Source organism: Macaca mulatta, chromosome 13 (assembly GCF_049350105.2).
Source record: "Macaca mulatta isolate MMU2019108-1 chromosome 13, T2T-MMU8v2.0, whole genome shotgun sequence".
Lineage (NCBI taxonomy): Eukaryota > Metazoa > Chordata > Mammalia > Primates > Cercopithecidae > Macaca > Macaca mulatta.
Window position 1 is genome coordinate 109,636,397 of NC_133418.1, and position 12,242 is coordinate 109,648,638.

The 12,242-nt window shown below is 39.4% G+C and overlaps 1 protein-coding gene across 2 annotated transcripts in view; it reads left to right on the forward strand.

Moving 5' to 3' along the window:
- NBAS (NBAS subunit of NRZ tethering complex) overlaps positions 1-12,242 on the forward strand; it is a 390,381-nt gene that overhangs the window by 245,642 nt on the left and 132,497 nt on the right. For both annotated transcript variants that reach the window (XM_015111744.3, XM_077960110.1), the window contains exons 39-40: positions 9,530-9,606; positions 9,985-10,122. In XM_015111744.3, coding sequence (XP_014967230.3) covers positions 9,530-9,606; positions 9,985-10,122 — 215 coding nt within the window. The remainder of the gene's footprint in view (positions 1-9,529; positions 9,607-9,984; positions 10,123-12,242) is intronic.

Below are 12,242 nucleotides of genomic sequence, written 5' to 3' on the forward strand. Positions count from 1 at the left end.
CGCCCCGCCCTGCTTCATCCCACCCTCCATGGGCTGCACCCACTGTCCAACCAGTCCCAGTGAGATGAACCAGGTACCTCAGTTGGAAATGCAGAAATCACCTGTCTTCTGCGTCGATCATGCTGGGAGCTGCAGAGCAGAGCTGTTCCTATCCGGCCATCTTGGAATGGAGAGTTAAGCATAGAGTTCATCTGATTTTGGCCACATAACTTGCTTAGACAATGCGTTATATTCAAGGTTTGAGAACTGACATTACAAATTAAATTCATGCACACTGCTGAATGTAGAGCAGGTTTTATTTATTTATTTATTTATTTATTTATTTATTTATTTAATGTTTAATGGCAAAGTCCCTGTAATTCAGTCTCTAGCCAATATTACATGTTGTGCATCCCAGCAAAACTTACTTACCATCTTCTCTAAATATTTTGTCAAATATTGCTTCATATGGTTTGTGGAGTCCAAGGCTAAGAAGCTTCCAATATGGGTTTTGATTTCCACTTCATTAGAATCTCTGAGTCTGGTTGAGGGCTGCTGAGACAGTTTTAGTGCCCAGGGGTAGAGTGGAGACTCATGTTCTCCACTGTCCCCATCAGTTCCCTACAATTCATGTTAGTTAGGAGAGCCCTGGGCTAGGCACTTGGGTTATAGAGATTAATGCCTGGAATTATTTGTGTGGGAGAAAAAAATTCATGAGATAACTTCAACAACAATTGTGTCAGGGATTCGAGAAGAGAGATTCCTTTGCTTTCCATCTCAAGTCATATGGAGAGCGGTATACTTGATGCTTGAGATTCTTCCAGTCTTGAAGCAGCTGGGAGGCCATGGGTTTAGTGTGGCCAGAAACTCAGCTGGCTGAGTGCAGTGCTGGAGACCAGGCATATATAACTTGTCCAGAAGCGTCTTCTAGGAAACCCCCTTTGGGGAATAAGTAACGGACAGGGAGCTTAAGCATTTGACACGGTTTTCAGGGAGAATTTCTTTCTCTTTTCTTCCCCAGCATTTTTGTTGACAAAATTTAAAATTCACAGTAAAGTTGAAATAATTCTACAGTGAACTCTCATTCACTCCTGTTCATTCTCCGTTCACTCCCGTACACTCCCATGTACCCTCTAATTAATATTGCCACATTTACCGTACCTATATTTCTCCACCCCTCTATTCATCAACCAAACCCAACTTCTTTTTTGATGCATTTCAAAGTAAATCACAGACATCAGTAAACTTCACCTCTTGACACTACACTGCATACCTTTAACTAGAGTATTTTTTACCTTTGTATGTTTTAAAATGTACAGTGAATTACAAAAATCTTAGTTGTATGATTGTAGAGATTCTGACAAGTGCAGCACCTGTGTAACTCTCACTCCTGTCAAGACGCAGAACCTTACTGCCACCCTAGAAAGTCTCATCCTCTTCCCAGCACACGCCCAACCCACACTTCCTACAGGGTACCCCGTGCTCTGATTTGTTCCCCACTGTAGATTAGTTTTGATTGTTCTAGAATTCATTAAATGCACTCATATAGTATTATTTTGTATAACACTTAAAGTGAAAGTTTTTGAGATTCATCTATGTTGCATCCATCAGTAGGTTTGTGTTTTTGTTTTAAAGTATTGAGTAGTAGTTCATTGTATGCATGTAAACCTGTTCATCCACACTCCTATTAAAGGATACCTGAGGTCTTTCAGCTTATGGTGGTGTTTTTTAAAAAGCTGCTGTGAACTCTCATACAAGTGTTTTTGTGGACATGTGTCTTCATTTCTCTTAGGTAAATTTTTTTTTTTTTTTTTTTTTTTTGAGACGGAGTCTCGCTGTGTTGCCCAGGCTGGAGTGCAGTGGCCGGATCTCAGCTCACTGCAAGCTCCGCCTCCTGGGTTCATGCTATTCTCCTGCCTCAGCCTCCCGAGTAGCTGGGACTACAGGTGCCCGCCACCTTGCCCGGCTTGTTTTTTGTATTTTTTAGTAGAGACGGGGTTTCACCGTGTTAGCCAGGATGGTCTTGATCTCCTGACCTCGTGATCCACCCATCTCGGCCTCCCAAAGTGCTAGAATTACAGGCTTGAGCCACCGCGCCCGGCCCTCTTAGGTAAATTTTAATGGTAGAATTGCTTTGTCAAATATTATGGGTTTATTTACTTTTATAAGGCACCACCAGAATCTCTTACTTTCAGCTGTTGTGGATTTTCTGGGCTGTAGTTTTTTAAGACTGCAGGTTTTCTATCTGAGTTTTGCCTGTCCAACATGTCACGGGCAGTAGCTTGCCCTCAGGATTGAAGCTGTAAAGATGGGAAACTCACCATTCATTCTTTCAAATGGCAGCCATCCTCCAGTTTCTCTTTGCTTTAGGTACCTATCCAGTGACTTTTAATACTTGTTTGTTGTTGTTGTTGGTGGTGGTGGTTTGTTTTGTGTTGGAGTTTCTCGTTGTTGCCCAGGCTGGAGTGCAGTGGTGTAATCTTGGCGCACTGCAGTCTCTGCCTCCCAGGTTCAAGCAATTCTCATGCCTCAGCCTCCCAAGTAGCTGGAACTACAGGTGCATGCCATCATGTCCAGATAGTGTTTTTTTTGTATTTTTAATAGAGATGGGGTTTTACCATCTTGGCTTAGCCAGGATGGTCTCGAACTCCTGGCTTCAAGTGATCCACCCGCCTGGGCCTCCCAAAGTGCTGGGATTATAGGAATGAGCCACCAGGAATGAGCCACCAGGCCTGGCCTTTTAATACTTGAGTTTACAGTTTTAATCTGTAGGAGGGCTGTCTGGATAATATAACCCAATCACTGAAGAATTTAAATAGAATTACTATTGTGGATTTCACTGGAGTTCACCAGGTGACGTGTGGTTAAAGTCTGAGTCATAGTTTCCCAGAAAGGGTAATAGAAAGCCAGAGAACCTTTTGCTTAGGATTAATTCTGAGGAGTCAACTCATGAATGAAATCTTTAACTGGTCGAGAGAATTTTGCTCATTCTGCAGCTGGCTATGGTGGTTGAAATAGATGTGAAGAAGTCCCGAGGGAGTTAGACCTCATGGATGTTCGGGTGAGTGAGCTGTACAAGCTCAGCAGCATTTCTGGAGGAGATGCTGAAATGAGGAGATGCTCAAAGTGAGAATTTAAAAACCACATGGCAGTAGCAATGAAAATTGCAGTTGTGTGTGTTGTTCGACCTAGTAGCTCTACTTATAGGAATTTATCCTAAGAATATCTTCATTCACATTCTTAAAATGGCGTATGTTAATTGTTTGTCATAGCGTAACATTGTCAATAGCCGGATAGGTACGGATCGAGAAAGATATTGATCTTATTTTGGATCTTCTGTTTCCTGTCTTTGCAGATGAACTGCCTTTCTGAGTTTGGCAGATATACATAAGCTTCCAAGCCTGTGTAAAAACAAGATAATACTATCTCCTTGCAGGATTTTTGAGACACTTAGAGCTAAGTGATGTAAAACACCTATTTCATGTTTGACTCACTCAGAGCATATATTTTTTAAATTATAGGTATTTGTGTTTTAGATTAATTATATTATTTTTGTTATACAAAGCAATGGCATGAGCACAGGCAGAGAGTTTGGATAACAGACTGGTTTGGTTGACATACAGGGTGGGTTTAATGGCAAATTAAAACCACAAATTAAGATTGGCCCATATTTATGGAGACTTTAAATGCTCAATAGGAAATGTTAACTTTCGTTTTTTAGGGAATGGGAAACTTAGGAAGATTCTTTCTCTAAGCTAGAGAATGACACAAATTACTCAGTGCTTGAGTAAAATTAATACGAAACTGCTATTTTAAGAAAGTGCTGGAAGGAGAAAGACTGATGGCATCAAGTAGAACAGCATTGGGGGGCTGTTGAAAGGGTCTAATTTTTCAACAATTAAAGCCTAGAGTTTGTGGCGGTGAAAATAGAAAGTATGTGTGAAAGAGTTCTTTCGAAATTATTCAGTTGGATTTGATGAGGAACTAAGTGCTGGCAGCAGAGGAGAGGATGAAGTCCGAGATGACTCTGTGGTGTTAAGTTGAGTTTATTGGGAAAATAAGGTATTATTTTAGAAATATGAAAGATATTAGGTAAAGAATTATTAATTTGAGGTAGCATTTGAGTGGCAGTGTCCAACAAGGAGTTGATAAGGCCAGTCTTGTGAGATGGTTCAAACCTGAATAGTGGGAAAATAGACCAGGGTACCAGTTGAATTTAAGAATAGAATTGAGACTGGGCATGGTAGCTCATGCCCGTAATCCCAGCATTTTGAGAATTTGAGGCAGGAGGATCACTTGAGGCCATCAGTTGAAGACCAGCTTCAGCAATATGAACATTTTTTTTGTCTCTACAAAAAAATTTTAAAGAAATAGTCTGGTGTGGTGGCACATATCTGTCGTTCTAGCTACATGGGAGGCTGAGGCAGGAGGTTCACTTGAGCCCAGATTTTGAGGCTTTAGTGAGCCAAGATTGTCCCATTCCACTGCAGCCTGGGCAATAGACTGAGACCCCATCTTTTTAAAAAGGAAAGAAAAAAAAAGAATGTAGTGGAATTCTCTAGTTGGGGATGTAAGGTGGGATTAAGAGACAGTGTTGAACTGACCTAACTGATTACTCACATTGAACAATCAAGGATGAAGATCTGGTGACACACATAGAGGAGGATCATCTGAGGAAGAGGTACAAGAGAACTCAGTGTCTTTGAAGCCAAAGGCAGGCCTATCTGGGAGTGCCTAGTGCTTCAGTGAGATTTAAGAGAGAAAAGACCTTGGGTTTGGTGACCTTTGGAGATCGTATTAGGATCTCCAAAGGGACCAGGGATGGAGGTACTTGAGGAAAAAGTGAGTGTCAAGGTAATGGGTGCAGTGGGGCAGACCACTCATTGGTAAGGTTAGCAGTGAAAAGAAAGGGGACTGTGGAGGTTGTCAGAGTGGAGAGTTATCAAGGGGAGAATTCTTTTCTAACACTGTGGTGATTTGTTTGTGTGTTGGCACTAGGCAAAGAAAAAAGTTACTGTGACTCTAAATCCTCTCTTGTAAGTTGAGGAAAACATCTAACTTCCTCCATAGAGAGGTTGTGAGGGGGAACTAATTCAAACAATTGCTGAGTGCTCATTGAGAAGCAGCTAAGCCACAGGAAATAAGATAACAGATGTGTATCAGCTCATCAGGTGTGACTATGTAAGTCTAGTCTTGCTTCTTGGTGAAATTAGTCTTTATGCTTAAATGCAATCATTAATTCATTAATAATTATGATTTATATAAAATGGAAATAACTCTGTTACACTGTGGTTGTTATTGGAGGAACCTTTTATCAATCATTTTTAGGGGGAAATGAAAACATGTTATAACTGAAGAAAAGAATTTGTTTACTCAAGCCTGTGATTTATAGAAGGATGGAGGGAACCTACTGGGTATTTTCTGTGTGCTAGAGTGATGCTCTGCACTTTGCATACTTTACTTCACTTAATCCTCATTTACACTGGAAGCAAATATGCTTCAGACCCCAAATGCAAAATACTCTGAAAACCAGAAAGATTTTTATAATTTGTTTGGCATCAGAACCTGAACTAAACTGACATGAGGCTACTTTATAGTCTGCTTATCTCACTTAATATAAGTATTCAAATGTTTTGCAGAAGAGATATTAATGTCTTTGATTATTGGGTGTTCCCACACCATACTTAGGGTGTCATGTAATACATGATATGTATATAGCACAACCTCCTAAAGTCCAAAACATTCTGAATTCTGGAACTCAATATTATGTAGTCAATCGGTTGACCTAAGCTTTGATCCCAGGACTTTCTGATTCTGACAGTGGTTTCCTTCCTGCTGTATCATTCGGTTTGATTTTGTAGGCAAGAGATTCATTATATATTTATAGATTTTGTTGTAGTTGTTGTTCTAAAACATGCCTGGGATTTTGGTTTTATTTGGGTATTGGTCAGACACACAGACATGGAAACGATTGTCACGAAGGAAGAAGTTTATATTCACAGATCCCTAAAAATGGAAGGCAGGACACACCCAGGTGAGGAGGCATCCTGGTGGTTTAGAGGCAGAAGGAGCCAGGTGAAAGCGTGGGTGAGGGCCTGGGTTTCATGGGAAGTAATAGGCGAGGCAGGGTAGGCAAGCTTGGGCAAACTGGAGATTGAATTGTACGGATAATTTGGGTGGGCTCTGGGATGTAGGGGTGGTCTCTGATAGTTTAGTTACCTTGCTGTAGAGTGATTAAAACAGAGGATTATTGCCTCTTGGAGTAGAAAAGCCAAGATAGGGGAGGTGGTTCAAAGTATGGGCTGTGATTGGTTTGTTTGCAATGTCAGATGTGTGCTCACAGGCAAGTTATTTTACTCTCTAGGGATTAGCTAGACCTGGGAGGGGAAGTCTCTCCAGGATTAACAAGGCCCCCACCATGTCAAAGCAGTGTAAAAAAGACAAAAACAACAACAACAACAACAACATGATTCATAAATAGTTGTATTTATGAAGTAAAGTCTATGTCCATATTATTCACTTGGAACAAACATCTGTATTTTAGGGTGATGATTTTCACCACTTAGTAAAACTAACATTGATGACCCTTTAGACAACTTTATGAGTATGATTTTTGTCGTTACTTTGAGCTCATGAAAATTAACTGTGTATTTTCCTTTTTGCCTGCTGTAAGCCTTATATTCAATTATATATGTTCAAAAAATGTTAGTGACCATTTTGTGAGTTTGGTCTATGATATAACTATTTCAAAAATAAACCTACTGGAACTTACCTATCTAAATGAAAATTCTCTCCTTCAAAGACATTTCCTGGGGACTATGCATTTATTGCAACGATATCATCATTGCTGTTTTTTGTTGGGTTGTTTTTGTTTTGGGATTTTCCTTGAGCCTGTAGCATATTATTTGGAATATCTTCAGTGGTCACATATTTTTATCCCTTGAGGGTGCTTTGTGTTTTGGAAATGAGCAAATGGATATTAAATGAAGGGAAAGATTGAGTTGATGTTGTGATAAAAAGTTAGATGTGACTGGAAGACTGTAATAGGACTTCATTTCCTAGGTGGGCCTGAGATTGGTTCCAACTACAACTCCAAGAAAGAAGGTCTCCAACCTGGAGAAACAACCACACACCTGAAATAAGGGCTCCTGAGGGCTCCTTTGAAGAGACAGTGCTAAGCTTGATGAGTGGGTTCAGATATGCTTGTTTGAAAATTGGCCTCTTTTGTATCTAAAGAAGGAAGTATCTGAAGAAAATTAAAATGGAGTGGGAAAAAACTAGGTGAGGTTGCAATTGAAGTCCACCTTTCAAATGACTATAAGAAATAAAATTAACAGAGAAGAATTATTAGTTTATAAAATAGAATTATTTTTCTCTCAAAATAAGGATCCTGAAGGACTGTTAGGCAGCTATGAAATAATAGAATATATAAGGTAGTGATAAGTCAAGTAGGCAGCCGTGTGTCTGTGTGTGTGTGTGTATGTGTGTTGTGTACTTGTGTAGTATGTTATTTCTAGGATCTAAGTAAATCCTTCTCAATTAGTTTAGAATTTTCAGCAGTTTCTACATGCTTTCTCTTTCTGGTATCAACAATTTATAGCTTAACACCTTCATTCTTCATTTGTTAGTCTTCTGGGGTGTATTCACTAATTTTCCTCCTCCTCCTCCTCCTCCTCCTCCTCCTCCTCCTCCTCCTCCCCCTTCTCCTCCTCCTCCTCCTCCTCCTCCTCCTTCTCCTCCTCCTTCTCCTCCTCCTCCTCCTTCTCCTCCTCCTTCTCCTCCTCCTCCTCCTCTTCTTCCTCCTCTTCCTCCCCCCTCCTCTTTTTTCTTCTTCTCCTTCTTTTTCCTCCTTCTCCTCTTTACTCCTCCTGCCTCCCACCCCTCCCCTCCTCCTCCTCTTTCTTTTTCTTCTTCTTTCTTCTTTTCTCTCTTCTCTCTTCTCCCTTCTCCTTCTCCTTCTCCTTCTCCTTCTCCTTCTCCTTCTCCTCCTCCTTCTCCTCCTCCTCCTTCTCCTTCTCCTTCTTCTTTCTTTCTTTTTTAGACAGGGTCTTGTTCTGTCATCCAGGCAGTGCAGTGGCATAATCATAGCTCGCTGCAGCATCAACCTCCTGGGCTCAAGTGATCCTCCCACCTCAGCCTCCTGAGTAGCTGGGACTATAGGCATATCCCACCATTGCCCAGCTATTTTTTAAAAAATTTTTTGTAGAGATGGGGTCTCACGGTGTTGTCCAGGCTGTTTTCAAACTCCTGGACTCAACCGATCTTCCCACTTTGGTCTCCTAAAGTGTTGGGATTACAGGCATGAACCCCCATGCCCAGCTGTGTTTTCTTTGATACTATAATAGGTTGTACAAAATTTGGTTTGGGCCCTTTGAATAGTATTTAAAATTATTTCTTTAGAGTCTTTTTATTCTTGAAAAGATTCTAATTCATAAGGCAGTGTCTGGTTCAAAGAAGGTTCTTGCTGATACTGAGTGGAGGAATAAATTTGGAAGTAGACCTTGAAATAAATAGCTTTTGATTACAAAATATCTCTAAAGCTGTATGATTCCTTGCAGGGGCTGAGGCTGACTGGTGGTCCATTTGGTTCATAAGGTTTGGATAACATGTAGGAAATGAATATTTGGAGAACTGATGTTCCCTTTGTAGATATACAGTGGGGAAGACACAGCAGATTTTCTTTGTGAATCACCCACAGGAAATTTTGAGTTCTAGGTCAGCCTCCGACACGTGAGCCATGTGTAGGTTCCTCCTCACCCTCCCACCGTGATTGGCATTAGTGCCAATCATGAGAGTGTGTTTTTTAAAAATAAAGAATTCATATTGTGATTACATATGACTACCTAGTATTTGCTACTGAGATCCTAAATGAATAGGATACATCCTTATTGAAACAAACTGTGTACAAACACAGACCGTATTGGCAATGCATGCTCTTATGTTAAAGCTATGACATTGGCAAGTTGTGGTTTGTATAAAAAATTATGTGAAAAATAAAAGTTTGTAATGGCTGGGATATTTTAAGATATACAAGCAAAACAAAAGACTGATTTTCTTTTTGTGGAGCATCCTGAAGAGGGGTGTTTTGGAAGGAACAAAATCATATTATCGTCATTGTAGTAATCAAAAGATTTACCCTAAATTTGCACTCCTGACACTATTTTATTGCTCTGATCTTTAGTACTCATATTATCACCCTCCGTATTAGCTAACGTTGATACACAATTTTGTAGCATGGTCTGCATCTTTAAAACCAAAAGACCCAGCTCTAGGAAACCAGCCTCTCTCATGTCTTTGCACTTAGCCTTTGCAGCTGCCCTGACAGAATTTCCTCATGTATAAATAACTAACAGTATGCTTTTTCTGAATTAAGGCAAGGTTACTATTTAACACGGTTCCATGTGATCTGTGTTTAGATGATGCTGAACAGACTTTCATAAAAGGTCTGTGCCACAAACTATTTGTTGAAATCTTATAGGGCTGAAACCATGGCACTTAATGACTATCATATGCAACCTCAGTAAAATAATGTTTCTTTTTCTGCATTCAGTTCTCTTGCAACTGGCAAGTGAAGCCTTGCCAAATGACATGACTTTGGCTCTTGCTTATCTTCTTGCCTTACCACAGGTAAGTTTGCCTTACCAATGAAGAACTTAAAAATGATAAATGAAAAATGTATACTGTGAATTTTCATCGGTAAAAATTGTTTATTGCATGTCATTTCCTCCTCTTAGTTCTTAGGTAATAAAGGATCCTGGTCAGTATCTAGAGAGTCAATTCTATAGTTAGCTTAAATGTCGATCTTTACATCCACTTTTATTGCATAGGATCTGCTTTGTAGTGCCTTATGATTTTTAATGTAGTTATTAAGTTGATCTTGAACTTGAGTTGATATAATGGGAACTTTGGATGAAAAATCTGCAGGAATGACTAGAAATGTAATGATTTATAATAATCTTCTTAATTTCCTTTCAGCTGAGTTAATTCTAACATGTTCCCTCCTAGGTGTTAGATGCTAACCGGTGCTTTGAAAAGCAGTCCCCCTCTGCGTTATCTCTCCAGCTGGCAGCGTATTACTATAGCCTCCAGATCTATGCCCGATTGGCCCCATGTTTCAGGGACAAGTGCCATCCTCTTTACAGAGTGAGTCTTCATGATTTCCACCTTATTAATGAGCAGAGTTAAGCCTTTTCTAAAATGCTCAAAACACGTGTTTAATTTCTGGAGGAACTGATCGTGTTTGTATCGAGAATGTATTCCAAGTGGCAGGCAGCCCTTGGCTTTTCTGTATTCAACGAAGTTGCTTTTCCAGGCATCAGTAAGTAGAGTTTAATATTTATTGTGAATATTGATTCCTCCCTCTAACTTTTCTTTCATTTACTTAATTTTACTGAGTTCTTAGTTAGGAATGGCTAAAGTAGTAGGAAAGGCAAAATGGAGAATTGTTTGTTTAATTGACTTTCTAAAAGGAAGATGGCTGTGCCTAACTTAGGAAAGTAGGCAACATAATTCTTTGAGCAATACTGCACTTTATTTTTTTTTTTAAGCCAGAGGTATGAGAGTAGTTAGTTGTACAGACAGAATGTTGAAACATATTATTCCTACTTGCCATAAGCCTCAGACAGCTTTTATGTAACTTTGTTGTTAATTTCCAAGTGAAAGCAGGTAAACATGGCCTCAAGTTACATGTGTCTTCTTTTGTAGAGACAAAAGTATTGCAGATGCCACTGGAAAATCCTTCCAAGTACTTGTATAGACAGACCAGTTTTAATTATCAGCATTGCGAAATTATCTAATTTTTGTATTGGATCATTTTAAGAGTAGATAATTAAATTGATTAGACTTTATAATCCACTGTGTGCATAAATCCAAGGTCCAGATTTTATTGAGGCAAGAGTCCTCCTTTCCCAACCCCAAACAAATTCTAATACAACTTATATTTTTCCTATTTTGCCTGATAGTAAATTACTTTATACCAAAATGAAAAGTCCCAAAGCATGTACTATTTTTGACTGGGTAAGTTAGGAGAAAATCGTTCAATTCTATCCCACCTTTCGTATCTCGCCATCACTCTTTCCAAACTCAGATAGTGCAGTCACTCTATAAGAAAGCCCGTTTAGCCAGGCGCGGTGGCTCATGCCTGTAATCCTGGCACTTTGGGAGGCTGAAGCAGGCAGATCATGAGGTCAGGAGATCGAGACCATCCTGGCTAACACGGTGAAAACCCGTCTCTACTAAAAATACAAAAAAATTAGCCAGGCGTGGTGCAGGCGCCTGTAGTCCCAGCTGCTCGGGGGGCAGGAGAATAGCATGAACCCAGGAGGCAGAGCTTGCAGTGAGCCGAGATCGTGCCACTGCACTCCAGCCTGGGCAACAGAGTGAGACTCTGCCTCAAAAAAAAAAAAAAAAAAAAAAAAAAGTCTATTTAAGATTTCCACAATTAAAACTGGCAAAGAAATAAAGCAGAATACTGAAAGATAAGAGTTAAAGTAAGGATGTGTTTGGCTTGGTTTCTGTGTTCTTATAGTTCTTCCACATTGTAGAAAGCTTATTCTATTTCCAGGTCTTATGTTTTATGTAAGGAAATAATTTCATGTGTCTGTCAAAGTTCTAGCTGCTTCAACCTTCCAAATCATATCTAAGAACTAGAATGATGTGAAAACCTTCCATTTGTGGTGATAGATAGGCTTTCATCCATCAGTGTTTATTTACAACAAGACACGTGGAAAGGCCATCCATAACAGGTGACTCTCCCCGGACACCATCACTATTGGGTGTGTATTGGTTATGGGCATAGTTTTATTCTCATGTCAGCATTTGGACAAGAAACAGGAATGCTTTATTCTTTTAACCAGCTCACCTAAGGTGTTACTTTGTTTTGGGAATAGTGGGGTTTTTTTTTGTTGTTGTTCTTTGGTAGCTACTGCTGCTTTATACAGATGCTTATTTTATATAACTGTATTATACTCTAGTAATTTTTTTTTTTTTTTTTTTTTTTTTTTTTTTTACATCTCAGGTGTGGTTTTATGTGAAATAAGAAACATGCATTAATATGTGTTATAAATTAAGGGACTGAAGTGATTAAGTGGAAATTTGGCAAATTTGTTTTACTCTTACCTTTTCGTTAGTGCTATGTGCGTACACAAGTACTAAATAATTTCCTCTAAATCTCTAAGTACGTTGAAACACAATGAAGCTTTACTTTGACCAAATGCATATGGTAAACTTGAATTTTTTCCCCCTAAAAGTCAGTTGAGTTATCA